The following is a 26799-nucleotide window of genomic DNA, read 5'->3' as shown; positions in this document are numbered from 1 at the left end:
CACCTTGAGCCAGGAGTCCTGGCTCTCTATCCCCTTCTCTAACTGGGAGACTTGCTCCCTTCCCAGAGCTGGGGAAAGAAAGAACCCAGGAATCCTGTAGTAAAGTGGTCATCATGGGGTTAACTGGGTTATTCCTGACTGCCATGGTTGGGAGCCAGGCTCCACTCCGTCCAGGCTTCCTGTTTAGCTTGTGAGTGTTTTCCCCCCCACCCTGATGTTTAGCTGAATAAAGCAACTGCCATTCCCAGCCTGCCGTACTGTAAGTAGTGTGTGTGTCTTGTGCACTGAGCCATCTCTTCACAAGTCCTGATTCCCAGTCCCACCAACCTTCCAGGGCTGCCCAGAGGATTGAGGGGGCCTGGGGCAAAGGGATTTCGGGGGCCCCTTCCATAAAAAAAAGTTGCAATACTATAGGATACTATATTCTCGTGGGGGCCCCTGGGGCAAATTGCCCCACTTGCCCCCCCCCGGGCGGCCCTGCAACCCTCTCCCCTCTAAGAGCCAGGAGAGAACCCAGGAGTCCTGAGTCCCAGCCCCCTGCTCTAACTACTGTACCCCACTGCCCTCCCAACTGGATTACTTGAGAGCGTCTGGCCAAAGCAAGACTCAGCAGACCATGTTGTTTACCCAGTTGTTGAAATAGGAGGGGGAGGCCCTGGAAGCTGGTGTTGGGGGCTGGCAGTTTGGGGTTGAGGTTAGGGCTGGGGACTTGTGGGTGGGGGGAAGGCCCGAAAGTGGGAACACAGTGTGTGTGTGAGGGGAGGATGGGATGGGGCAGAGGCCTGACAGAGGACTGGGGTGTGTGATGGGAGGGGGATGCAGTGAGGGCGGGCAGCACTCGGGGATCTGGCAGGGGATTGGAGTTGGAGGGGATAGGCCCAGCAGGGGATCAGAGTGTATCAGAGGGGAGGCCTGGCAGGGGGTTGGAGTATGTGAGGGGGGGATGGGATGAGGGGGAGGCCCAGCAGGGGGTCAGGGTGTGTGTGGGGAGGATGGGATTGGGGGGAGGCCTGGCAGGGGGTTGGGGTGTGTGTGGGGAGGATGGGATGGGGGGGGAGGCCTGGCAGGGTACGTGAGGGGGGGATGGGATGGGGGGGAGGTCTGGCAGAGGATTGGGGTGTGTGAAAGGGGGAATGGGCGGAGGTCCAGTCGGGGTGTGTGTGTGGGAGAAGGAGGGGGGAGGCCCAGCAGGGGGTTGGGGTGTGTATGGAGGAGGAGGTGGAAAGAGACCCAGTGGGGGTCGGTGTGTGTGTGTGAGTGGGGGATGGGGTGCTGGGGGAGGGGGGTTGGAGGGGCTGGGGTGGGAGGAGCCCTCGGTTCTGGCTAGGGGGTGTGATGGAAGCAGAGGGATTTGGGGAGGCAGCATGTCCAGGCACGGTGCTTGCCTGGCTTGGGGCAGTGTGTGGCTGGCAGCACTCGGGGATCTGGGAGGGAGACGGCTCTTCACACGTGTCTGAGCAGCCTGCCTGCTTGCCCTAATGCAAGGAGACACCCTTGGGCCAGAGGCAGTAGACTGGAGCGACTGTGTGTGGGGTGGGACAGGGGATACTGGACTCCCGGGTTCCTGTCTTCCTCCCCCGTTGGAGGTGGTTCCCCCCAGGGCCAAGAACTCCTCCAGGAACAGGTTCTCTGGACACTGCTCCCTTATCCCTCCTCCCCTGATCGCAGCCCCTCAGGTTTAGCTATCTTAAAACTATTTCTTTGCCCTGCACAGGACTCCTGGGTTCCTTGCCCAGTTCTGGGAGGGGAGTGGGGGGCCAGCGGGTTAGAGCAGGGAATGAGATGCTCTAGGCTGGGGATGGCCCTGTGCTCTGTGCCCCTCAGGGTAGGTTCTTGCCCCTATGGTGGAAGCCAGTGGAGGTTATGGCATTGGGCTGGCATGACGGCAGCTTTTATTAAGAGCTGCCTGGTAAACGTGTAGTGTGAAGGCCACTCGCTGTGTCTATGCTGCGCTGGGAGGGCAGGGTAAATAAATCAGCCCAGGTACTGATAGGCTGGATGGTCCCCGTGTTAGCTAGCCCTAAGCACCTATACCATGTTGTTGCCGGGGGGGGAGGAGGGGAGGAAGGAGTAACAGAGGCACAGGCAAGGGGAAGGAAGTGGATGAGACGGGGTAGAACCTGACTCCCCCCCCCTGCTCTAACCACTAGTCCCCACTGCCCTCCCAGAGCTGAGAATGGATCCCAGGAGTGCTGATGCTCAGTTCCCTCCCCCTTCCCACTGGTGTTACCTGTGTGCGTGTGCCATGGATAGTATGATACATGATGGAGTCTGCTGGTGTGGTCCCCGCTGTGAGGGATTTGTCCTACTGAGGCATGTGTGTGTGTGTGTGTGTGTGCATGTGCAACTGGATGTGATGGGGGGGCTGCTGTTTTTGTGCGGGCATGTGCTTGCACAGGGTCTTGGCTGTGTTGCGTGTGTGTGGCCTTGCACAGGATGATGGGGCTACAGAGGCAGGGAGGGGTGGGCTCACATGAGGCTCTGGCCATGTGCACATGCATGTGAGTGCGTGTCCTTGCACGGGGTGATGTGGCTGTGGGAGCACATCTGTGTGTGGACTCACAGCAGGCTCTGGCTATGTGCACTCACACATGTGTCCTTGCATGAGGCAATGTGTCTGCATGTGCATGTACCTTTGCAAGCTCCTATGGTACTTCTTGAGCCCATAAATGTGTGCTCACACAAGACTGGCCCTGCTCACAGTTGCTTGTCTCTGGAGCTGCTCCTTGCACACCACGCTGAGTGGCTGGCAGCCCCTGTTGCAGGATGCTGCCCTGCAACCCGGCTCAGAAACAAGGATGGGGGGAGGGAGAGAGATCCCTGCCTGTGGGATCCAAAGGACATTGTGTCCCCTGAACTCCCCGCGCTGGCCTAGCTGCCCAGCACAGAGCCAGGCTGGCAGAGCCTGCGGGGCTGGCAGAGTAGAGCACATGAGCACGGGGTCCTTCGTACTTGTCTGCACACGCTCGGCGACACGCGTAATCTGAAGTGACACCCCAGGGCTGCCGTACCATGCTGGAACTGTGATACTGAGGATGGTACGGGGGCAGGGACTCATACCTCTCCGAGCAGATCCATGAAGATGGGAACTGGTGTGGCAGAGTGGCTCAGGGGCCCAATCTTGGACTCCCAGGATCCCTGCAAGGGACAGCACCCACCCCTCTACACTCGATGCAGTGCTGCTCACCTGTGGAACTTCCTGCTACATGATTTTGTTACAACCATCCTTGGGATCTTGGCACCTCAAGGTCAAAGCACAGTACCCACAACCTGAAGGATGAGCTGCTGGGGGTAGCGTGCTGGATGGGAGCCAGGACTCCTGGGTTCTAGCCCTGGCTCTGCCACTGAGCTTGGGCCAGTCCATTTGCCTCCTGGAGCCACTGTTTCCCCTCCTCTCTTTTGTCTATTTAGACAGTGAACTCTTTCGGGTGGGGATTGTTTATCAATGTATGTCTACACAGCCCCTGGTGCAGCAGGGCCCCAGTCTCAATCGGTGCACCACGTGGCATGTCTGGGCTCTGATCTCAGCTGACACCAGTGCAAATAATAACGTGTCAACTCTTCTTAGCATTTACTTGCCCAGGATTTAAGTGGTGGCTGTTCCTGGCTCAGTGGTGTAATTCTACTTGTTGTGCTGTGCTTAGACACCCAGGTTGCTATGATCCGGAGAGGAAGAATGAGAATTGTTTGATCATTTTCTTGTAGCAGGGAGTTCCTCAGGTGAACGATGCAGCACTGAGAGCCTGTTAGACAAGGGCCGGTGGGGGTTTCACCCAAAGTTCATTGGATGTTGCTGCTAGCACCAATCTTGTTTTGCATCTGTGTGCATAGTGGGATGTTTAGGGGAGAGCACCCTTGATTTGATGTACCTTAAACTTAATCAAGACCATACTGCTCTTGACCCTGATTTGGGGTCAGGAATATATTGCAATCCAAGCTTCATGGCATGAATCCTAGCTGTGTTTCTCCTAATTCCCCAGAAGAGCTGGGTGGAAGGAGGCCTTTGTGGTTAGGGCACTGGGACTCAGGACTCCTGGGTTCAATTCCCAGATCTGCCACAGACTCCTTCCTGAACCCAGGAGTCCGGACTCCTCTTCCCCCGCTCTAACACACTGGACCCCACTTCACTCCCAGAGCTGGGAATAGAGCCCAGGCATCCTGATTCCCAGCCCCGCTCTCTCTAACCCAGTAAACTGCTCTCCCCTCCCAGAGGTGAAGATAGAACTGAGGCCTCCTGTCCCTCCCCCGCAGTTCACTGTGTAAAACCAGCCCCCATGTTCATTCTTCCCCATCCCGTGTTTGTGACTGCATTGCTCCAAACCGTGGCTGCATGGAGAGCCTTCCAGCTCCCTGTATCTCCCTGCAGGCCACCACCTGGCTGGTGGGAATGTGACCCCATCACTCTGGGCAGCAGGAATCAATAGTTAATTAATTTCCTCCTCTAAAATAGACAAGGAGGGGTGGGTGTGGATGGTAAGGGGGGGACAGAGGGCTGGGGGGGAAGGAGGAGGGGTGGGGATTGTAGGGGAGGAGTGCAAGGGAAGGAAGTGGGATGGTAACGGGGAGGGGGTGCAAGGGTGAGGAGAGATGGGGGTTGAGGGGATGAGTTGGGGGAGTGAGAAGCACGGGGAGGAGGTTCAACTGAATCCAACCCTCCACTACAGTCTCATCCCTTGGTGCAGTCTGCTGGGATTTGGTGGGGGCAGGAAAAACTACCCCTCATCCCACTACACACCCGAGCGACCGAGAGGGGATGATGGCGCTGAGGAGGGAGAATCATGGGGCTCAGAGCCCAGCCCCCCAGCACACTGCTCAGGCATCAATCAGTGCCTCCCCTCGCACAGGTGCAGCATTTAATGTGATTGGCTAATTATGCAGCGCATGCTAATGGCCCCCATTACCCAATGAGGGGCACAGACGAGGCACAGTTATAAATAACCTGCCGTACCTCATTTGCATGATGCCATATCCCCGGTGCCGTGTTACCGCGGAAACCACCCCTTCCCCCACCCCATTTACATTTGTTCTTTTAATAGATTTTTGGGGTGACAGGGTGTTAATGAGGGTTGGTTGCCATGGTCGCTGGGTAGGGGTAACAGGTTCGACCAATGGGCCCACCCACCCCAGTATCTCACCTCCTCCTGCCGCCTTGCATCAGACCCATGGGCCCATCCAATCCCTGCTGTCTCCAATCAGACCTACTCTCTGTTCCCCTCTGTCCCACCCCCTCCTCTTTCTGGTCCCTTCCCCCCTCACCATGCCCCCCTCTGCCTATAGTATGCCAGTGGTGGGTGGGTTATAAATAATGCCTGACTGGCAGCACAATGATGAGATGCAGATTGTCGCAGGGGGGAGGGGGAAGGCTGTAAATGGCATATGGCCCACAGGGAGGGTCTGATCAAATAACATGGTGGTGGGGACTGGTCTGTGCAAATAACGGGGTGGGCTGGGATTGTCCCTGTGCAAATAAGCCAGTGTGTGTAGGATGGCTGGCGGGAGCCACCCTAGTCCCCTGGAGGTTGGCATCGAAGGCAGCTGCTCTGGTCACCTATCCCTGGAACAACCGGGGGCTGGGGCCCTGTGCAAAGAACACAGGGTGTGTGGCTGGGAGAGCAGTCGGCACTGGGCCCTCAGCAGGGTTGCTTGGGGGGCAGATATCAGAACAAGTCCAAAGGGAGGGTGGAGGAGCAAGGAGTAAACTGAGGGGAGGAGGGAGCAGCATCTGTCTCTATGACAATGGTATGGCCTGCTCTGCCCTTCCCCCCCATCCTTCTTGTGAGAATAATATGACCTGCTCCCTCCCCCCATCCTTGCTGTGAGAATGGTACAGCCTGCTCCCGCCTCTCTCTCTTTCTCTTTTCCCTGTGAGAATGGTATGGCCTTCTCCCGCCTCTTCACCTTCCTTCTCATTGTGAGAATGGTACGGCCTGCTCCCACCTCTCTCTTTCCCCCATCCCCCTCCTCACTGTGAGAATAGTATGACCAGCTCCCTCCTTCCCACCCATCCTCACTATGAGAATGGTACGGTCTGCTCCCACCTCTCCCCTCCCTTCACTGTGAGAATGGTATGGCTTGCTCCCTCCTCTCCCCCTCATCTTTGCTATGAGAATGGTATGGCTTACTCCTTTCTCTCCCCCCCTCCTCACTGTAAGAATGGTATGGCCTGCTCCCACCTCTCCACCCGTCTCCTCTCTGTGAGAATGGTATAGCCTGCTCCCGCCTCTTCCCCCCCTTGCTGTGAGAATGGTATGGTCTGCTCCCACCTTTTCACCTTCCTCCTCACTATGAGAGTGGTACAGCCTGCCCATCCTCACTGTGAGAATAGTATGACCTGCTCCCTACTTCCCATCCATTCTTGCTGTGAGAATATGACCTGCTCCCTCCTTCCCCACCATCCTCGCTGTGAGAATGGTATGGCCTGCTCCTGCCTCTCCCGCCTTGTCCTTGCTGTAAAAATGGTATAGCCTGCTCCGCCTCTTCACTTCCCTCCTCGCTGTGAGAATGGTATGGCCTGCTCCCACCAGGGCCGGCTCTAGACCCCAGCGCGCCAAGCAGGCGCGTGGGGCGGCCCTTTCCCTGGGGGGCGGCATTTGGCTCCGGTGGACCTGCCGCAGGTATGCCTGCGGGAGGTCCACCGGAGCCCGGGACGAGTGGACCTGCCGCAGTCATGACTGCGGCGGGTCCCCTCTTCCCGCGGCTCCAGTTGAGCTCCCGCAGGCATGCCTGCGGGAGCTCAGCCGGAGCCGCGCGAAGAGGGGACCGGCCGCAGGACCGGGGAAGGGGCGGCGCTGCGCACGGCTGCTTGGGGCAGCCTATTTTCTAGAGCCGCCCCTGGCTCCCACCTCTTTCTCTCTCTCTCTCTCCCCCATCCTCACTGTGAGAATGGTACAGCCTGCTCCCACCTCTCTCTCTGTGAGAATGGTAAGGCCTGCTTCCTCCTTTCCACCTGTCTTCTTTCTGTGAGAATAGTATGATCTGCTCCCACCGCTCCCCCTCCCTGTGAGAAAGGTACAGCCTGCTCCCACCTCTCCCCTCCCCTCCCCTCCCTGTGAGAATGGTATGGCCTGCTTCCTCTTCCCTCTCCCTTACCCAAAATCCTGTTGGATGGGGGGATGGGGTGCTACTTGGCCTCCTGTGTCAGCTCTGATTGGCCACCCTCCCACAGGAGGTGGGGAAAGTGGGGAAGAGCAACCAATCAGAGGAGGTTCTGGGCTGGAACTTCTATAAGAAGAGGAATTTCTGGCGAGAGTAGCCAGCCCTAGGGTTGGGGGAGGAGGTGTTCCCTGAACGCCTGGGTTCAGCCCTCAGCTATGGGAATGTGGGCTGCGTTGTATTAACCCTTTGGTGCACATGGCCTGGCCTCACATGTCTCCTCTCTCTCCTCGCAGCTCCGCCCTCCTGCGACGCGACGCTGGAGCTGGGCTGAGCACGCCCTGTGGGCACGGCTGGCTCTGCACCCCGCTGGAGGAGGATGCTGTAACTTGTTGGAGCTGGACCTGGAGCCTGTGATTGGTGGAGGCTGGGTGGGGGGAGGGGGTTGACTTGACGGGGGCCTGGATTTGTTCTCTCTGACTTCTGGATATTTGGATTCTGGCATCCCATTGCCCCTTGTCATTGAGCGGCAGTGAAAGGCCCCCACCCTCCCTCTGAGCGGAGCCCCCCACTCATCTCCACCTGCTCCCCGGCCTCCAAGGAAGCCACCGCACCCCAACCCCGCCTGCCCCTCCCTCCCCCCATCCAGCCGCCTGCCCCCCCCATGAGGATCTGAGGCTGTGGCAGTTGGGGGGCGGTGCCCAGCATTTGCCTTGAGGGGGGGGCAGGGACAGATGCAACTGGGCGCCATGGCCAGACTGCTGCCCTTGGTGCTGCTGATGGGTGCCCTGCTGGGCCCCGGGGCGGGCGGGGCGGCACTGGAGTTCGGTGGTGCCACGGGGCAGTGGGCCCGCTATGCCCGCTGGGATGCCAGCTCCTTGGGGGAGCTGAGCTTTAGCCTGAAGACAAACGTCTCGCGGGCGCTGGTGCTTTACCTGGACGATGGGGGGAACTGCGACTTCCTGGAGCTCATGATCACTGATGGGCGCCTGCGCCTGCGTTTCACCATCTCCTGTGCTGAGCCTGCCAAGCTGCACCTGGAGACGCCCGTGGATGACGACCGCTGGCACATGGTGCTCCTGACCCGCAACTACCGAGAGACCATGCTGGTGGTGGATGGCGAGGCCAAGGTGGCCGAGGTCAAGTCCAAGCGGCGGGACATGGCGGTGGAGAGCGACCTCTTTGTGGGGGGGATCCCGCCCGATGTGCGCCTCTCGGCGCTTACCCTGAGCACCGTCAAGTACGAGGTGCCCTTCAAGGGGCTGGTGGCCAACCTCAAGGTGGGCGACACGCCGCCGGCCCTGCTGGGCAGCCAGGGCATCCGCAGCGACACGGAGTACCTGTGCACCAAGCAGAATCCCTGTGCCCACGGGGGGCTCTGCAGCGTGCTGAATGGCGAGGTGCAGTGCGACTGCAGTATGACCGGCTTCCAGGGCAAGTTCTGCAGCGAAGGTGAGACGCCAGGGGACAGGAGGGGAGGGGGAGGGTTTGGAGCAGGGGTGTGGCCCAGATGGTTCACTGTCCCTCCCCAGAGTGGGGGGATTGCTCTAGGGACAGGCTGGGCAGCAGCAGAGAGAGCGCGACCCTCCCACGCCCTCCCAGCATGCTCTCCCCTTTCCCAGAATGGTGCCGGCAGAGAGGGGCTTGGACTTGTCAGTTGCGTCAGCCCTTGGCCTCTGCTTTGTGCCACCAGGAGCCTGGCTGAGCTGTCACAGCCGTGGCGCCTGACTGGCTGGGATGGGCTCTGTGCAACCTGGGAGAGTGTTTGGGGTGTCAGCTATCCAGGTTTGGGGTGCTGGCCCCTTGCCCATGCTGTGGGATCTGGCCCCAGATTTGGGCCTGGCCCCATCTCTTCTTTGGCAGCTTCTATCAGGGCATTCAGAGGAGGGGACAGGGATGGACAGGCTGCAGGCTGGAGCCTTTGGGGATGCCGCTTTGTGGGGAGCTTATTTCTTTTATTATCGGGGTTTGTTTGTGGGTGTTGCTGTTCTGTCCTGGTTGTCGAGGTTTTTAAGGTTAGAGCACGGGGCTGGGAGCCAGGACTCCTGGGTTCTATGTCAGCTGTGTGAGGGGAGCGGGGTCCAGTGGTTATAGAGGCTGGGTTGCTGGAGTGGGGGAATCTCTGGCTTAGGTTGGTGGTCAGGAACTGGGTTGTATTGGCTTGGGGAGGACACTTTACCAGCTTAGCCCAATGAAGTTCGGCTCCTGGCCTACTGGGTGTCCTGGGGCAAGTCACTTCCCTCTCTGTGCCGCAGTTCCCTAATCTGTAAAATTCAGGGAATAATCTGACTGTGTGTGTCTGGGCAGCATCTGGCCTGACCGGGGCCCTGACCTCAGTGTGGGGGCAGGGTGGGTCAGTGCAGTGCCTCCCTGACGGGGGCCCCGAGCTCAGTGTGGGGTGGGTCCGTGCAGCATCTGACTTGACGGGGGCCCTGAACTCAGTTGGGAGACTTTTAGTGCTATTGTGAGATCTGGCAGGTTCACGGGTACCAGGCTGGCCTGTGTGTTGTCCATCTTTCTTGAAAGCCGAGTGAGTCAGACAGATCGGCACAAAGAAACTCCTATTTTTTGGTGGGAAATTTTGAAAAAATCCTTTTATTGCCCATGCAATTTCCTGTGATTTCTTTTTAATGAAAACCCACCCGTCTTCCCTCCAAAAATCAGTTTTCAAATAAACATTTTGGTCCTCAACTGATTTTTTTCCCACCTCATTTTCAGTTTTTCAACCAGAAATCAGAAAATGTTAAAGGGAAGAACATTTTTCCGAGAGGATTTCTCATTCCTTCAGTAAAACATGTTATTTAAAAAATAAAGTGTCCATGAACACTTCCTGCCTGAGCCCTGAACTCAAGTCACATTCGTGCTACGTGGCCAGTGAGTTTGTGTGGGTGGCTACTGTGTTTTTAAGTGGTCCAGCAGGACCCGCCTTGGGCCTGGCTTTGTGTCTCCCAGCACCTTGGCCAGCTGTTGTCACCAGTGCTCAGTGACTGTGATGTGCTCAGAGGGTTTTGCACCAGTGCACGGGGTGCTTATGCTCAGTGCAGCTCTAGGGTCAGCCCCTGCCCTGGGCAGTTTGTTTTCTCAGTAGATGAAGGAAGGATGATTATCCCCTGTTTTACAGAGGGGAAACTGAGGCACAGGGTGATGACAGGTAGGAATTGAACCCAGATGTCCCAAGTCCCTCCTCCTTCCCTAAGCTCGAGTGCCCCTGGAGGTCGCTGTGAATGTGTGAAATGGGCCAGCATGCCCGAAGTCAGTATCTGCTTTGGGAATGCAGTGGCCAGTTGCTGTTTAGAGAGGGGTGAACTGGTGCTCAGCTGGCCCAGCTGGCAGCACCGTTGGGGTGGGTGCATTCTAACGGGGGAGCGAGCAGGTGACTAAGGTCAAATGGCTGCATTTCATGGGGACATCAAATTGTGGCATCAGTGTTATCAGGCTGCTTGGGAACAAACTACCCAACAGGGCTGTGCACTGTGCCGGGCATGTTTGTACACGCTGTCCCCCCACGCATTTGTGCTCTTCTTGTGCCAGTTGGTAGAAACCCCCTTCCCTGTGACCGAGAGTGGGGTCCCCGTCACGCGGCGCAGATACACACTGACAGGCCACGCCCCAAAGAGCTCACAGGCGAAATAGACAAAAGGTGGTGATGGGTAAACTGAGGCATCGAGCGGGAAGAGACTTGTCCGAGGTTGGGCAGAGCTGGGGATACAACCCAGGAGTCCTGACTCCCAGTCCAGTGCCCTGCCACTGTAATCTGCTGTCTCCCCAGAAATGGCAAAAGAGGGTTTACACTGGTGAGAGCAGAGATCACAGAGCTGGGGTGCATTTGGCTGGGGCGGGGTGCTGGAGGGATACATAGTGAGGATTGGACAGAGAAGGGAGACAGGAGCTTAGGAACAGACTGGATCAGATCCATAAGCCCACCCAGCATCGTCTTCCTCCACTCCCCCTCTTGGCACCCTCAATCGGACCTGACGCCTGCCCAGCCTGGTATCACCCCACCTGTCAAGGCTGATTCCCCACTCTGGCAGGCTGAGTGCAGAAGGTGGGGGCCCGCAAAGTTTTGAAAAATTAATACTTGACACTCCAGGCTGGTATTAAACTCCCAAGGTCACAGCTTCTCTCTGACCTTGGATGGGTAGATGCTGCCACCACCCAAGTGCAAAAAAACCCTTTGGACCCAGGAAGGCACACGTGGGAATTCATCCCTGTGGGATACCCTCAAGCCCTTTCAGCCCCCCCTTTGGGGAAGAGCTGAGAAAGAAAAACAAAGGAAATCAGCTGTTGCCACCCGCTAATTAAACAACATGCACAAACCTCTTAGGACACAACCCCCCCCCCCCAATCCTGTTCTTAAAAAAGGTAAATTTTATTCAAACCAAAAAGAAAGCAAATACATCTGGAACTTAGGTTATTGCTAGATTTAAAAAGAGCAAATATAATTAAGTATCAATAATGGTTTTCTTGAGGTCCAGCTTAATGGTTACAAGCAAAACAAAAGCATTTGGGGGTTAGCACAGAGGAGTCCACAAGCCAATAAGGGGAAAAAAAAAGAGAGAACCCTAATTGTGTCTTCCTAGACATTCCCTGATCTACTTACATGTCTGGGGGTTTCAAATAAGCAGTCTCTAGGTATGATCTGATGGTTTTTCATACCTGGTTTAAAGCTTCCTACAGCATAGTTCAGCCCTGTTCCTGTTCTGTGTCTCCTCTCCCCGGAGAACAACAGACAGACAGACAAAGGGAAAGTTTTTTCCCAATTTAAAAAAGTTCTAGCCCTGCCATTGGCTCTTTTGGTCAGGTGCCCACTCCCTTCCTTTTGCCTATGGGCTTTTTAACCCTTTACAGGTAAAGCAAGTAGAGAACAGCTAGTAACAGGGATTTTATAGCTGGCTGGGTGTCCATAAAAGTGAGCCCCCCCCACTTCATTTATCACGCCCCCCCCCCCCCAAATCACAGACGGTGCTGGCCAGCCTGGTTCAGGTCGGGTCTGCACCAGCAGGGATTTCTTCCTGGAGGTTTAGGAAACAGAGATAATAAGATACGTGCACCTCTAATTTTACTACTAATTACATGAAGAACTAAACAGTATTTTTCACATTTCGAGGACTACCATGACTTAGAATACAGGGACATTTTTACCCGGCTGATTCTGGGAAACCTTCCCAGGAGAGTGCATCAGCCACTTTGTTAGAGGCTCCTGAAATGTGTTATATTTTAAAATCAAAGTCTTGAAGAGCTAGACTCCACCAAAGAAGTTTTTTGTTAGTCTTTTTTGACTGTGTGAAGCCACTTCAGTGCAGCACAGTTAGTCTGCAGGTGGAAATGGCATCCCCAAATGTATGGGCGTAGCTTCTCCAGAGCATACACAATGGTGTATCATTCTTTTTCTGAGACTGAGCAGTGACTTTACTTCTCAGAAAGTTTTTTGCTGAGAAACACGACAGGATGGAATTGTTGATCTGGTCCTTTCTGCATTAAAACTGCTCCTACACCACACTTGGAAGCATCTGTGGTTACGACGAACGGTTGGTTGAAGTCCAGGGCCCTCAGTACAGGGTCAGACGTAAGGATCGCCTTAAGCTGGTTAAAGGCTTCTTAGTCCACTGAACTTCTTAGTCCACTGAACTGCATTTGGTTGTTTTTTTCCTGGTCAGGTCTGTCAGTGGGGTGGCCATTTGGCTGTAGTGTGGTACAAATCGTCGGTAATTCTTGGCCAAGCCCAAGAAGGATTGGACCTGCTTCTTTGACTTAGGGACAGGCCAATTTTGGATAGCATTTACCTTAGCCTGTAGGGAGCTGATAGTTCCTTGACCCACCTGATATCCAAGGTACGTTACCCTGTTTAGGCCTATTTGACATTTTCCGGCCTTACCAGTTAATCCTGCCTCCCTTATGCGCTGGAAGACAGCTTGGGGGTGTTCTGCCCATGAATCTGAGAATATAGCCACATCATCAAAGTAGGCTACTGCAAATTCCCCAAGTCCAGCCAGAAGGTTATCTGCCAGTCTCTGGTAGGTGGCAGGTGCATTTCACAGTCCCAAAGGGAGCACATTAAATTCATACAGCCCTACATGGGTGATGAAGGCTGACCTTTCCATGGCGGGGTCATCTAGTGGTACTTACCAGTATCCCTTGGTTAAGTCTAAGGTGGAGATGAACTGGGCACATCCCAGTTTCTCCAATAGCTCATCTGTGCGTGGCATTGGATAGTTTTCTGGGTGAGTTACAGCATTTAGTTTACAGTAGTCCACACAAAAGCGGATTTCCCCATCTGGTTTGGGAACCAGAACCACTGGAGAGGCCCATGCACTCTCAGAGGGGCGGATTACACCCATCTGTAACATGTCCTTGATCTCCCTTGCTATTGTGGTTTTGGCTTGAGGAGCCATCTGGTAGGGTTGGGCCCTAATTGGGCGAGCATCACCTGTGTCAATGGAGTGGTATGCCCGTTCTGTCCATCCGGGGGTGGCTGTAAACATTGGCACAAAGCTGGTGCACAGCTTCTGGATTTGCTCTCACTAATTACGCCCAAGGGTGATGGAAAGGCTCATCTCTTCTATGCCACCATTGCTTTTTCCTTCATAGTAGACTCCTTCAGGCCATTCAGCGTCATCTCTTTCCTGGGCTGTAAACTGGAGAACCTTGATTTCTCAGGAATAAAAGGGCTTTAGAGAATTAACATGGTATACTTCAGGTTTTAGGGTAGGGTCTGGGAACGCTATGAGGTAATTAACAGCTCCCAGGTGCTCTTGGACCATAAATGGCCCCTCCCACGACGCTTCCATCTTATTGGTCTGGAGCGCTTTCAGGACCATGACTTGGTCACCTACTTTGAAGGAACCGCTCTCTGGCATGTTTATCATACCAGGCCCTTTGCTCTTGTTGAGCATCCTGTAGGTTTTCTCGAGCAAGGGCTAGAGAGTCCTTAAGGGTGTTTTGCAGGTTGGTTACAAAGTCCAAAATGTTAGTTCCTGGAGAAGATGTAACTCCCTCCCATTGCTGCTTCACCAACTGTAATGGCCCCTTAACTTCGTGGCCATAAACGAGTTCAAAGGGTGAAAACCCCAAACTGGGATGTGGTACAGCCCTGTAGGCAAAGAGCAACTGCTGCAACACTAAATCCCAATCATTGGAGTGCTCATTCAGGAATTTACGTATCATGGCCCCCAAGTCCCATTAAACTTCTCCACTAGGCCATTTGTTTGATGGTGGAAAGGGATGGCCACCAAGTGGTTTACCCCATGAGCTTCCCAAAGATGTTTCATAGTCCCTGCCAGGAAGTTAGGTCCCGAATCTGTAAGGGTGTCTGAGGGACAACCTACACTGGCAAAAATGTCTGCCAATGCCTGGCTCATGCTTCTATCCCTGGTGTTGCTTAGAGCTACTGCTTCCGGCCATTGGGTGGCAAAATCCATGAAGGTCAGTATGTACAGCTTTCCTCTGGGTGTCTTTTTAGGGAATGGACCCAGAATATCCATAGCTACACGCTGAAATGGAACCTCACTTACGGGGAGTGGCTGGAGAGGGGCCTTGACCTGGTCTTGGGGCTTTCCCACCCTCTGGCACACCTCACAAGACCGGACATAGATAGAAACGTCCTTACCCATTCCCTCCCAGTGAAATGACTTCCCCAAATGGTCTTTGGTCCTGTTCACCCCAGCATGGCCACTAGGGTGATCGTGGGCTAAGCTCAAGAGCTTTTCCCTATACTTAGTTGGAACTACCAACTGTCTCTGAGGATGCCAGTCCTCCTTGTACCCGCCAGAAAGGATTTTCTTGTACAAGAGTCCTCCTTCTACAACAAACCTGGACATATTGGAATAGCTGAGAGGTGGTGGGTCGCTCCGTGCCACCGTCCAAGCTCCCTTAAGGTTTTCATCCACTTTTTGTTCTGCCTGGAACTGCTCCCTTGATGCTAGAGACATTAGTTTCTTGCGGGGTTGTGGACTTGGGCTTGGTCCCATTGGAAGTGATGCAGGTGATGGGGCTGTCTCCATCAACTGTGAACCGCTCTCTGCTGGTGCACTGGGTTGTATTTCAGGTTCCGGTTGATCATCTTGCGCCGGTTGAGCTGCTGCTGCAGGTGCAGGCTCTGTGGCACCATTTGGTGCTGGCTCCCCTGACTCTGGTGAGGTTGCAAGCACAGGCTCTGGTCCTGACTGCTTCATCAGTTCCGATTCTTGGGCTAGTTCTGGCTGGGTCCCAGGAACTGGATCTACAACTGCTGCCAGAGACTTTGGTCTGGGGTCTGGTTTCACCACCTTTGGCTGGATCCCTGTAGGAGGCTCAGGAATGGAGTTAGGTGTGGAGGCCTGTTTAGCCTGGCTGCAGGTGACTATCCCCACCCATTTTGTTAGCCTCACATGGTTGGCTAAGTCTTCTCCCTGCAGCATGAGAAGAAGAAAGCTAGTAGCAGTTGGTGCGGATGCCAGAAGGGGCAACCTGAGCAGACACCACACCATTGGTGTCAGCCCAAGGCCCCACCTTGCAAGGAAGAGCCCTCCACACAGCCAGGGAGACCCCAGATGCCTTCTCATCCCACCATCCTACTCTCCAATCACCCACCTTGCCCCAGCCCAGTCAGCTGGATGATGCTTCAAATGTAATGAGCTGGGGCATGTGAATGCCTACTGCCCCAAGAGCACCAGCCGATTGCAACTCATGACCCCGGGTCCCAATGAGAGCCTTCAGGCCCAGATGCCTTGCAAATACCCCCAGGGCAAAGGGAAACTGTGAGTGTGGGCGGGAGGAAGATTACTGCATGGAGAGATACTTGAGCACAGGTGTCAGCTATCCACCAGTCCCAGGTGGACCCCAAATTCATCAACCCAGAGACCCAAGTGATGGTGCAACCCTTTAAGGCCAACTCTTTTAACTTGCCTACAGCCAAGTTGCCTGTCCAGTATAAGGGCTGGTCAGGAATACGGACTTTTGCAGTCTATAATGATTATCCCACCTCTACCACCATGCCAAGGCTGATTCCCCACTCTGGCAGGTTGAGTGCAGAAGGTGGGGCCCACAAAGATTCAAAAAATGAATGCTGGCCACTCCAGGCTGGTATTAAACTCCCAAGGTCACAGCTTCTCTCTGACCTTGGATGGGTAGATGCTGCCACCACCCAAGTGCAAAAAACCCTTTTGGACCCAGGAAGGCACACGTGGGAACTCATCCCTGTGGGGTACCCTCAAGCCCTTTCAGCCCCCCCCTTTGGGGAAGAGCTGAGAAAGAAAAACAAAGGAAATCAGCTGTTGCCACCAGCTAATTAAACAACATATGCACAAACCTCTTAGGACACAACCCCCCCGCCCAATCCTGTCCTTAAAAAGGGTAAATTTTATTCAAACCAAAAAGAAAGCAAATACATCTGGAACTTAGGTTATTGCTAGATTTAAAAAGAGCAAATATAATTAAGCATCAATAATGGTTTTCTTGAGGTCCAGCTTAATGGTTACAAGCAAAACAAAAGCATTTGGGGGTTAGCACAGAGGAGTCCACAAGCCAATAAGGGGAAAAAAAAAGAGAGAAACCTAATTGTGCCTTCCTAGACATTCCCTGATCTACTTACATGTCTGGGGGTTTCAAATAAGCAGTCTCTAGGTATGACCTGATGGTTTTTCATACCTGGTTTAAAGCTTCCTACAGCATAGTTCAGCCCTGTTCCTGTTCTGTGTCTCCTCTCCCCGGAGAACAACAACAGACAGACAAAGGGAAAGTTTTTTCCCAATTTTAAAAAGTTCTAGCCCTGCCATTGGCTCTTTTGGTCAGGTGCCCACTCCCTTCCTTTTGCCTATGGACTTTTTTAACCCTTTACAGGTAAAGCAAGTAGAGAACAGCTACTAACAGGGATTTTATAGCTAACTGGCTGGCTGGGTGTCCATAAAAGGGAGCTACCCCCCCTTCATTTATCACACCAGCCTCCCTGCCATCCTGGATCATACCCAGGGGCTCATCCAGCCTGGTATTCCCCCACCCTCCCTGCCACCCCTTACCAGACCCAGGGGCCTATCCAGTGTGGTATTCCTCCCCTCCCCCGCTGTCACCCAGGGCCTATCCAACCTGGTCTCCGCAACAGTGGCCAGTCCCAGTTGCTTCAGAGGAAGGAGCCAGAACCCCTCACCAATGAGATAATCTGTCCTCCCAGGGAGATCAGTTTAAAGCCTGAGGCAGCGCTAGGGTTTGCCCAGGATAACTGTGGCGGTGCCAGATCACGCCCTTCACCTGCATAGTTATATGTGTGCTTGTGTATGGGCAAGAGTTCCACCAGGAATCCTGGGTGTGGGATGGGGCCCCAGAGCCCCTGGCATGGTCCAGCAGAACCTGCCTTGGGCCTGGCTTTGTGTCTCCCAGCACCTTGGACAGCCGTTGTCACCAGTGCTCCTGGCAGGGGGGGCACAGAGCCCCGGCATGGAGGGAGAATAGGGTTCCTGGCATGGCGGGGAATGGGAGACCTGGCATGGGGGGCACAAAGCCCCTGGCATGGGAGAGAGGGGAAGGGGTACCTACAGCCCATGGCATGCGGGGGAGAATGGGGAGCCTGGTACTGGGGGGAAGTAGGGTTACAGAGCCTCTGGCAATGGAGGAGAATGGGGTACCTGGCGTGAGGGAGGGGAAGCTGCAGGGAGTCCCTGCGATGGAGGAGAGCAGTGGTGGGGCTGGAGGGAGGCAAGGAGCTGGGGTGGGCAATGTGCTGGGCCTACAGTCGCTGTGAAGCCTGCGCCCCCTGGTGGTCTCTGGCTCCATGGGGTTTCCCTGTTGCCACCCACACCCAGCACCCATGAGGGAGCTGCCGTGATGTGTGTGTCTGACTGGCGGGGGGCGGGGGGGGGGCAGGGCAGAGGTACAAGGAATCACAGCCTCATAGGAGGCATATGGGGATGCTAAAAAACACCTAAAATCCTGCAAGTGCCTCTTCATCTGCGCAGTGATTCCACACTGCCAGAGTGACACTGCGCAGAGAGACACGGGGGCCCAGTGGTTAGAATGGGGCAGGGGGGCTGGGATTCAGGACTCCTGGGTTCTGTCCCAGCTCAGAGAGGAGAGTGGGGCCTACTGGGTTAGAGAATCAGGACTTCTGGGTTCCTTCTGTGACTGACCAGCTGGGTGACCTTGGCCAAATTCCTTTTCCCGCTAAGTTAACTGGGGACTTGTGTGGGGTGAGATTGGGCTCTGTTTGGAGGAGCAATCTCATCCCAGCCATGCGATGTTTGTTTAGCCAAAATGGCTATGTCTGCTTGGCTGTGATCCCGCGCTGGGTAAGCTGTGTCTGTGAGTTGCCCCAGCCAGCAGAGGGGGAGTGCTCCCTGGCCAGTCACTAGCGGTCTGTGGGGGAGAGTGTGTGTGTGTGTGTGTATGCAAGCAGACACATTTACTCATGACACATCACCCCCCCGATACACTCTCTCAAAAACACACACAGATAGACAATACTCAGGCAAACTCACAGCATGTGCGTGCACACACGACACACTCTCAGTACACACAGGCAGATGTGCAGTACACCCACCCAGATAGCACTCAGATACATAACACACAAAAACACTCACACAAAACATACATGTGTGCAGACACATGGCGAATGATGCAGTCACACACTGTTCACACAGGCAGGCACCCAGTAACACAGAAACAATCACGCAGCACAGACACACGCTCACATGCGACACTCATAGATTCATATATACACACAGAGACACTTTCTTAAACACACAGATAGAACCAGGCACTCTCAAAACACTTCACGCACACGCACACGCACACACACTACTTATAGAAGCACAAGAAATGTACTGACACACACACAAGAAACACATCCACTCACATGCTCACACAAACTTTCTTTCTCACATACACACAGACACCCCCCCCCCCAGTCATACAAACACACCTGTACAGACACAATCACGCGGACACACAACACACCTTCCCAACTGTCACACAATACACCCACCTACTCACACAACACACACAAACATGGCAGATGCACTCAAGACAGCCAGCTACTCGCTCGTCCACCCACCTATGCACAATGCACTCAGCCAAACACAGACACACATCTCCCTCACCTTCCCTGCACAATCCACCCACACATCTGCCCACACACTCTGAATCCTGGGTGACAGTTGTCTAGGTTGGTTGCCATGGAGAGAACTGAGACAACTATTGACTGCTTGGTGATTGTTTGTGTTTCTTGCCCATTTGCTATGGAGACAACTGGGCCAACCAAATCTTCATTGGCTGTCGTCTATGGCCGCTTGCCAGGGATACGATTGCACTGGCTAGCTTCCTGGCGGCTGTTGTCTAGCGCTGGTTGCTATGGAGACAGTTGGTTTTGGGCTGGCTGACTCTTGGCAACTGTCCATCATTTCTGCGGAGGTTGTGCCGACTGAATTCTTTGGCTGAGGCCAGTTTCTATGGACAACGGTGTGGTGAGTCCTCAGTGACTGTTGCCTAGGCTGGTTGCCCAGGGGACAGTTTTGCTAATTACTCTTCAGTGACTGAGGAGGTTTGGGTGGGTGTAATGGGGGGTGTTGCTGGGTACAATGAGATGATGTTGGGGGAGGACACTGCGTGCTAGGGTGTGTGGGGTTGCTTGGCTATGTTACATGTAGGAAGACGAGGTCATAGGGGTGCTGTGTACTGGGATGTTAGGTTGTCTGGGTGGAGGATTATGATGTTGGGGTGTTGTGCACTAGGGTGTATGGGTGAAGGGTAGACCTACCAGGAGTGTAGGGTGTCTGGTTGAAGGATTGTGGTGTTTGGCAGTGTGCAGAAGGTGTTGTATGGGTGAGGGATTATGCTGTGTGAAGGAATAAAAGTATGGATATGATCTTGTGGTGTGTTAGGACCTTGTTGTGTGGCTCTGTGCAGAAGGTATTATGTATGAGTGAAGGACTACATTGTCTGTGTGTGTGAGTTTGAATATGAGGATATGGTGCCGGGGTGTTGTGTAGTGGGATGTTTATTGTACGGGTAAAGGATTGTGGTGTGCGGATGTGTTTTCAAGTAGTTTAGGATGTTGGGTAGTGGGATGTTAGATTGCATGATTCTTCCTGTATATGCTGTTTTTTGTGTGTGTAAATGCTAGATGTACAGGAGTGGTGTGTAGTAGGGTGTTAGGTTGTAGAGTTGAAGGATTATACTCTGTGTATATGTGTATGTACGCAAGTGGTAGACAGTGAGTTTTGGGGTGTTAAGTTGTATGGGAGAATTGTGGTGTGTGTGTGAGTACAAGCATTATAGGGTGTAGGGATGTCAGGTTGTATGGGTATGCTGGGGTGTATATGTATATAAGGAATATTGAGATTGTTTGGGAGGTTTATACCATATGTGAATACAATGGACATGGGCTGTAGAGTGCTGTGTACAAAGTTGTATGGGTGAAAGTTTATGCTGTGTGTATACAAGTATATAGGGTGTTGGTGTGCAGGTGTAGGGTTATGCTCTGTGTGTACAAGTGGGATAGGGTGTCAGTTATAGGCTTGTATGTGTAGGAGTATGCTGTGTATACAAGTGGGATAGGATGTTGCGGTGTTAGGCTGCAAGCCTGTAGAATTATGCTCTTTGTGTGTGTGTACTGATAGTGTAGGGTGTCAGGGCAGTGTGAGGGTGTAGGCATATCAGTCCTGCTGTGTGTGGAGGTGTTTTGGGATGAATGGCATGAGTTGGGACTGGTGTGGTGGCAGGGCATGCCTGCATGCTGTGTGTTAGGCATGGGTTAGGACAGTGATGAGCTGCCAAAATCGTAACAACCGGTTCCCTATTGCGTCTTTGGCGGCACTTTGGCGGCGGGTCCTTCACTTGCTCCAGGTCTTCGGCCTGCCGCTGAAGACCTGGAGCGAGTGAAGGACCTGCCACCAAAGTGCTGCCGAAGACGTGGAGTGCTGCCCGGTGAGTACAAGCCCCTTGTGCCTCCCAAAACAGCCTGTCCCGCCCATCCCCCCCATCCAACCCCCACCCATGTCCTGCCCCCAACTACCCCTCTCAGAACCCCCAACCCATCAACTCCCCCGGCTCCTTGTCCCCTGACTACCCCCTCCTGAGACCTCCCCACCTTAACTGCCACCCAGGAACCCACCCAACTCACCACACTCCCTGTCCCCTGACTGCCCCGACCCCATCCACCACCACCCGACAGACCCCCAGGACTCCCATGCCTACCCAACCCCGCCATTCCCCATCCCCTGACCACCACCCCAGAACCTCCACCCGCTCCAACCGCTCCCTGTCCCTTATCCAGCCCATCCTCCCAGCCCCGGCCTGGCCCCCTTACCATGCTGCTCAGGGCAGCGTGTATGGATGCTGCGCGGCCTGCTGGAGCTCGCAGCCCCACCCCCTTACCATGCCACTCAGTAGCTGCAGAGCTGCCCAGGAGCGGTCCGGAGCACTGGCACCGGTGGTGCTGCACACTGAGGCTCTGCAAGAGGGGGGAAGGCAGGGGAGGGGCCGGGGGGGGCCTCCCAGCCGGGAGCTCAGGCGGGCCGGACAGGACGGTCCCACGGGCTGGAGTTTGCCCAGGAGCCCACCCCTTTAACAACCGGTTCTAAACCGGCCTCTAAATTTAACAACTGGTTTGCACGAATTGGTGCGAACTGGCTCCCGCTCAGCACTGGGTTAGGGGTACAGCAAGTGCCCTGGTGGGTGTATGGGTCAAGGGCCATGCTGCGGCAGGGTTGCTGGCTGGAGGGGGAGTGCATGCTTTATATTAGAGGGGCTGTCCCAGCTTGGCACCTGGACCCAACCGCATGGGGAGGTTCCAGCCTGCCTGTCCCTCCCATTCCCTCCCACAGTGCAGGGTCAGGAGCCCCCAGGGTGACTGGTCTGGACGGGGTCTGGGGTGTGTGTGAGAGGGGGTGATGGTAGAGGGTGGATCAGATTCTGGACGGGAGAATGTTTGTCGTCTCTCCCCCTCACTGATCACTGAGCCTGCTCAGGTGCCCGTGTTACCCTGATCCACATTATGTCACAGCCACGAAGGGGCAGTCAAGGGGCCGCAGGGCTAGGACAGGGTGCCAAGTCCTTGAGGTGTCCCCCTTTCCCTGTACTCAGCTCATGTTCCTGACCTCCCTGCTCTGCCCCACTTCCCCCGCTGACCCCCCTGCCCAAACCCCTGTTGATTTTTATTTTTTTCACTTTTCCATTCATTCTTTTCTTGATGTCTTTCCCTTCCTTTCTCATGCTTGCGTTCCTCTTTTCTTCATTATTTTGTTTCCCTTTCCATCTTTTTTGTTCTTTTCCTCCTTTTTTCCATTTATTTGTTCTTTTTTATTCTTTCTCATTCTTTCATTCCCTGTTTCTCTCCTTTTTATCCTTTCATTCTTTTCCTTTTTTATTCGTTCTTCTGTCATCTTTCCTTTCTTTTCCTGTGTTTCTGCTTTCCATTCTTACTCGTTCTTACATCCTTTTATTCTCCTCCTTTTTGCCCTTTTTCTCGTTCTTTCTTTCATTCATTCACATTTTTCATCCTTTCTCTTCCCTTTTTTTTGTTTTTTCCTATTTTTTCAATTCTTTTCTTTCCCGCCACTGGCCCTGACGTCCTCTCCCCGGGGCCCCCACCTGCTCCTATTAGCACTGTTCACATGTGGGGAGCGCTGACTGCGGTGCTTTGGTCAGAGCTGTGCTGCCGCCTGGCCTGGATCCCCCCAGCGTGTCTCTCTCCGGAGGGTTGGGGGAGGCTCTCCGGGCCCAGCCATCCGCGCTCAGTCTCTGCCTCTGCAAGGACAGCCCAAGGTCAGCTGGTGAAGAGCTGCCAGGAGACGGGATGTGGAGAGAGCTTGCCCATCCCCGCCTGCATGCCCCCCGGGAGGATGGCTTTTCCGCATGGCTTGTGCCGCCTGAACCCTGTGCTGAACAGCTGGGCACCACCAGGTGGTGCTAAGGAGTCCTCCCCCCCCACCAGCTGTGCCACTGCCTGCAGCGGGCAGGGAGTGTGAAACTCGCTCAGTGGAGCCAGTGTGGAAAGCAAGGGGTGTCTGTGCAAGGGAGGGAGGCCGCTGGGAAAGCTGGGATCTGCCTTTGCATGTAAGTGGGGGGAGGTGGGGATGGGGTTCACTTGGAATCGAACCCTCCTCCCCCTCTGGGTTGGGTTCAGCACAAAATGCCATATTTGCCTCCCTGAATGACACAGAATTCCTGAGTCATCTTACTGCAGTAGTGTCTGCCTGCCCCGGCTGAGATCAGAGCCCCTAGCAGGCTGGGTACTGCACGGACCACCCCATCCCCCTGCTGAGATCGGAGCCTCCGGAGGGTGAGGTGTCTCTCAGACCCCCACCCTGCTGAGATTGGGGCCCCCGACAGGCCAGGGGCCACACAGACCCCCTTCCCCCAAGGGCCCCAGGTGGTCTGGGTGCTGCACAGACCCCTGACCCTGGCTGAGATCAGGACCCCGAGCAGGACAGGCACTGTATAGATCCCGTATGGCTGAGATCAGGACAGGCACTGCACAGATCCCGCATGGCTGAGATCAGGACAGGCACTGCACAGATCCTGCACGGCTGAGATCAGGACAGGCACTGCACAGATCCCACATGGCTGAGATTGGGGCCCCTTTTGGGCACTGTACAGACATATAGTGAGAGATGGTCCCTGCCCTGAAGAGCTTACAGTCTGAAGAGATAAAGGGTGGGAGGGGAATCTGAGGCATTGAGTGGGGGGGAAGGGACAGTGGCAAAGCTGGGATACAACCCAACCCAGCGTCTGAACCACAAGCTCCCCGCCCATGTTTGTGCTGCATCATCGCTCTGATCATTGTGCACGGTGGAGAATTCCCACAGCGTGGGAACACCGTGGGGGGGGGGGGGGAGCTGCGGGGAGGGGCTGTGGTTCATCATTTACTTGAAGCACGTGTAGCCTGGGAATCTTGTATGAGTCAGGGTCAGCCCTGAAATGGGTTCCCTTAGGATGATTCAGCCCTAGTGTGGGGGCTCTAGCACAGGTCTTGGGCACAGTGGAGGGGGTTGGATTTGGCCCTGGGGTGGCAGCATAGAACAGAGCTCGAGCACACTAGAGGGGTTGGATTTGGCCCTGGGGTGGCAGCATAGACCAGAGCTCGAGCACACTAGAGGGGTTGGATTTGGCCCTGGGGTGGCAGCATAGAACAGAGCTCGAGCACACTAGAGGGGTTGGATTTGGCCCTGGGGTGGCAGCATAGACCAGAGCTCGAGCACACTAGAGGGGTTGGATTCCGCCCTGGGGTGGGGGCTCTAGAACATGTTGAGAGAGGTTCAGGCCAATGTCCGTCATTGCTCGGTTGGCTCCAGAGGGCTCCCTGGGGAGCAGTGTGCCTCGCTAGGGCATGAGTGTGGGGACTGCACGTCCTCCCCATGTATGGGGCGGGCAGTGGGCACGGGCCCTTGAGCACTATTAGTGAGCAATGTGTGCCACTGTTCTGCCTGTCTCACCCACTAGTGAACATACTGTGTGCTGCTGTTCTGATGCTGCCCTGTGCAGCGCTGTGCTGTGCCGATGGGCTGCCTGGCAGCTGCTATGTGAGGCATGTGCCAACCCCATGTTGGGGACGGGTTGTCTGGGAGCCCAGAGCCCGGCTCCTGCCCAAGCCAGCAGGGGGTCACACCGCAGACAGACAGACACATGCATGCATTTCGCAGACCCATAGACAGACAGACAGACACACACAGCCTGCAGGCCCACAGACAGACCCACGTACATTCCACAGACCCACGCACGCCCCACAAACCGACCCATGCACACACGCCATGCATACCCCGCAGACCCACAGACAGGTACACTCCCTCCCTCCATTCAGACCTACAGAGAGATGATACACCCCTGCTCTGCAGACCCACAGGCAGAGACACACCCCGCAGACCCACAGGCAGAGACACACTCCGCAGACCCACAGGCAGACGGACACACCCCGCAGACCCACAGGCAGACGGACACACCCACGTACATTCCACAAACTGACCCAGTGGCAGATTTAGAGTTAGTGGGGCCCTGTGTGCAGCTTCATTTTTGGACCCCCCCTCTCAGGACACAGCCAAAAAAAAGAACCTTCTCTCTTATCTCCTCCCCGTTTTTCATTCTTTTTTTCTTCCTCCTCCTCCTCTATTATAAGTAATGGGAAGTAAATGAAAATAAAGTGAGGTACCTTGATTGGGGCGGGGGGTTAGGGTGCAGGATGGAGTGCGGGGGGTGTGGATTCTGGGAGGAAGTTTGGGTGCTGGGTGCAGGCTCTGGGCTGGGGCAGGGGGTTGGGATGTGGGAGGAGGGGTGAGGAGTGTGGGCTCTGGGAGGAAGTTTGGGTGCGGGCTCTGGGCTGGGGTAGGGGGCTGGGGTGTGGGGGGGTGAGGGTGCAGGCTCTGGGAGGATGTTTGAATGTGGGGTGCAGGCTCTTGGCTGGGGCAGGGAGTTGGGGTGCCTGAGGGGGACAGGGGGCGGTGCTTACCTCAGGTGGGGCGGCTCCCAAAGCAACTGGTGCACACACCCCTCCGGCAGCATCTCCTAGGCGGTGGGGGACAAGGGATTTCTGTGCACCGCTGCCAGCAGGTGCTGTCCCTGCAGCTCCCATTGGCCGCAGTTCCCAGCCAATGGGCGCTGTGGAGTTGGCGCTCAGGGTGGGGGCAGCACGTGGAGACACCCCTCCGGCAGCATCTCCTAGGCGGTGGGGGACAAGGGATTTCTGTGCACCGCTGCCCGCAGGTGCTGTCCCTGCAGCTCCCATTGGCCGCAGTTCCCAGCCAATGGGCGCTGTGGAGTTGGCGTTCAGGGTGGGGGCAGCACGTGGAGACACTCTCTGCTCACCTCCAGGGCCTCAGGGACATGCTGGCCGCTTCCGGGAGTGAAGCAGCGCGGAGGGAGGGAGAGAGAGCGGGCAGGGAGCCGCCTTAGCCCTGCTGCTGGCACGTCTCTATATGCCCCTTGCGGAGAGGAGGGCAGCGGGTCTCTGTGCACTGCCCAGGGTGGGGGCAGCGTGCGGAGCTGCCTCCTCCCCTTCCCCACAAGGGGCGCACAGAGATGTGCCAGAAGCCAGCTGCTTCCGGGAGCAACGTGGGGCCACCAGCCATGGCATGCAAACAGCTTGCCTGCCTGAGCCCTGCTGTGCCGCTGGCCAGGACTCAGGGGCAGGTTGTCAGATATTTGTCCTGCATTTTGGGGACCACCCTATCGTTTGGGCCCTGTGCCACCGCACGGTTTGTTTCATGGTAAATCCGCTCCTGAACTGACCCATTCACACATGGCATGCACACCTTGCAGACCCGCAGACAGATACACACAGCCCGCAGACAGATACACACAGCCCGCAGACCCACAGACAGATACGTGCCCACCCCCCCGGCAGACCTACAGGCAGCGGTAGACCCACATGTGCATGCCTAGAGTCGCTGTCTCCTCCTTTCTCCCTCGCCCCAATGTGCCCCATTTCCCCACCCCGGCCTTCCACATTCGATGGCTGTTTCAAGCCCCCAGACTCACTGGATCATCCCTGCTGCCCTTCCCCGAGATTCCCCCTTGCCCAGCAGGGTGTGCGGTGGGGCAGGGAGCAGAATCTGAGGCTGGCACAGAGCCTGGTGTGCAGGTGCTGACCCATTGGAACAGTCAGGCTTCTAGGGGCAGGGGGTGCTGGTCTCCCAGCAAGGGCTGCTCCCTGCAATGGCTGGCCCCCATGGGGAGAATGGCCCCTTCCCTCCCACAGAGCATCCTGCACAACATGGAGAGGGGAAGGGTCTCATCCCAGGTCATGCTGGG

At 55.4% G+C, this 26799-nt stretch overlaps 1 protein-coding gene across 1 annotated transcript in view; it reads left to right on the top strand.

Annotated features, from left to right (window-relative positions):
* Window positions 1-26799, top strand: part of NRXN2 (neurexin 2) — a 369827-nt gene that overhangs the window by 32557 nt on the left and 310471 nt on the right. The window contains exon 2 of the mRNA XM_045024465.1: window positions 7389-8544. Within this exon, the coding sequence (XP_044880400.1) occupies window positions 7827-8544 (718 nt within the window). The 5' untranslated portion in view covers window positions 7389-7826. The remainder of the gene's footprint in view (window positions 1-7388; window positions 8545-26799) is intronic.

This window comes from Mauremys mutica, chromosome 7 (genome assembly GCF_020497125.1).
Source record: "Mauremys mutica isolate MM-2020 ecotype Southern chromosome 7, ASM2049712v1, whole genome shotgun sequence".
Classification (NCBI taxonomy): Eukaryota; Metazoa; Chordata; order Testudines; family Geoemydidae; genus Mauremys; species Mauremys mutica.
The sequence above is the reverse complement of the archived record's forward strand: the minus strand, read 5'-3'. Positions and strand labels throughout refer to the sequence as shown.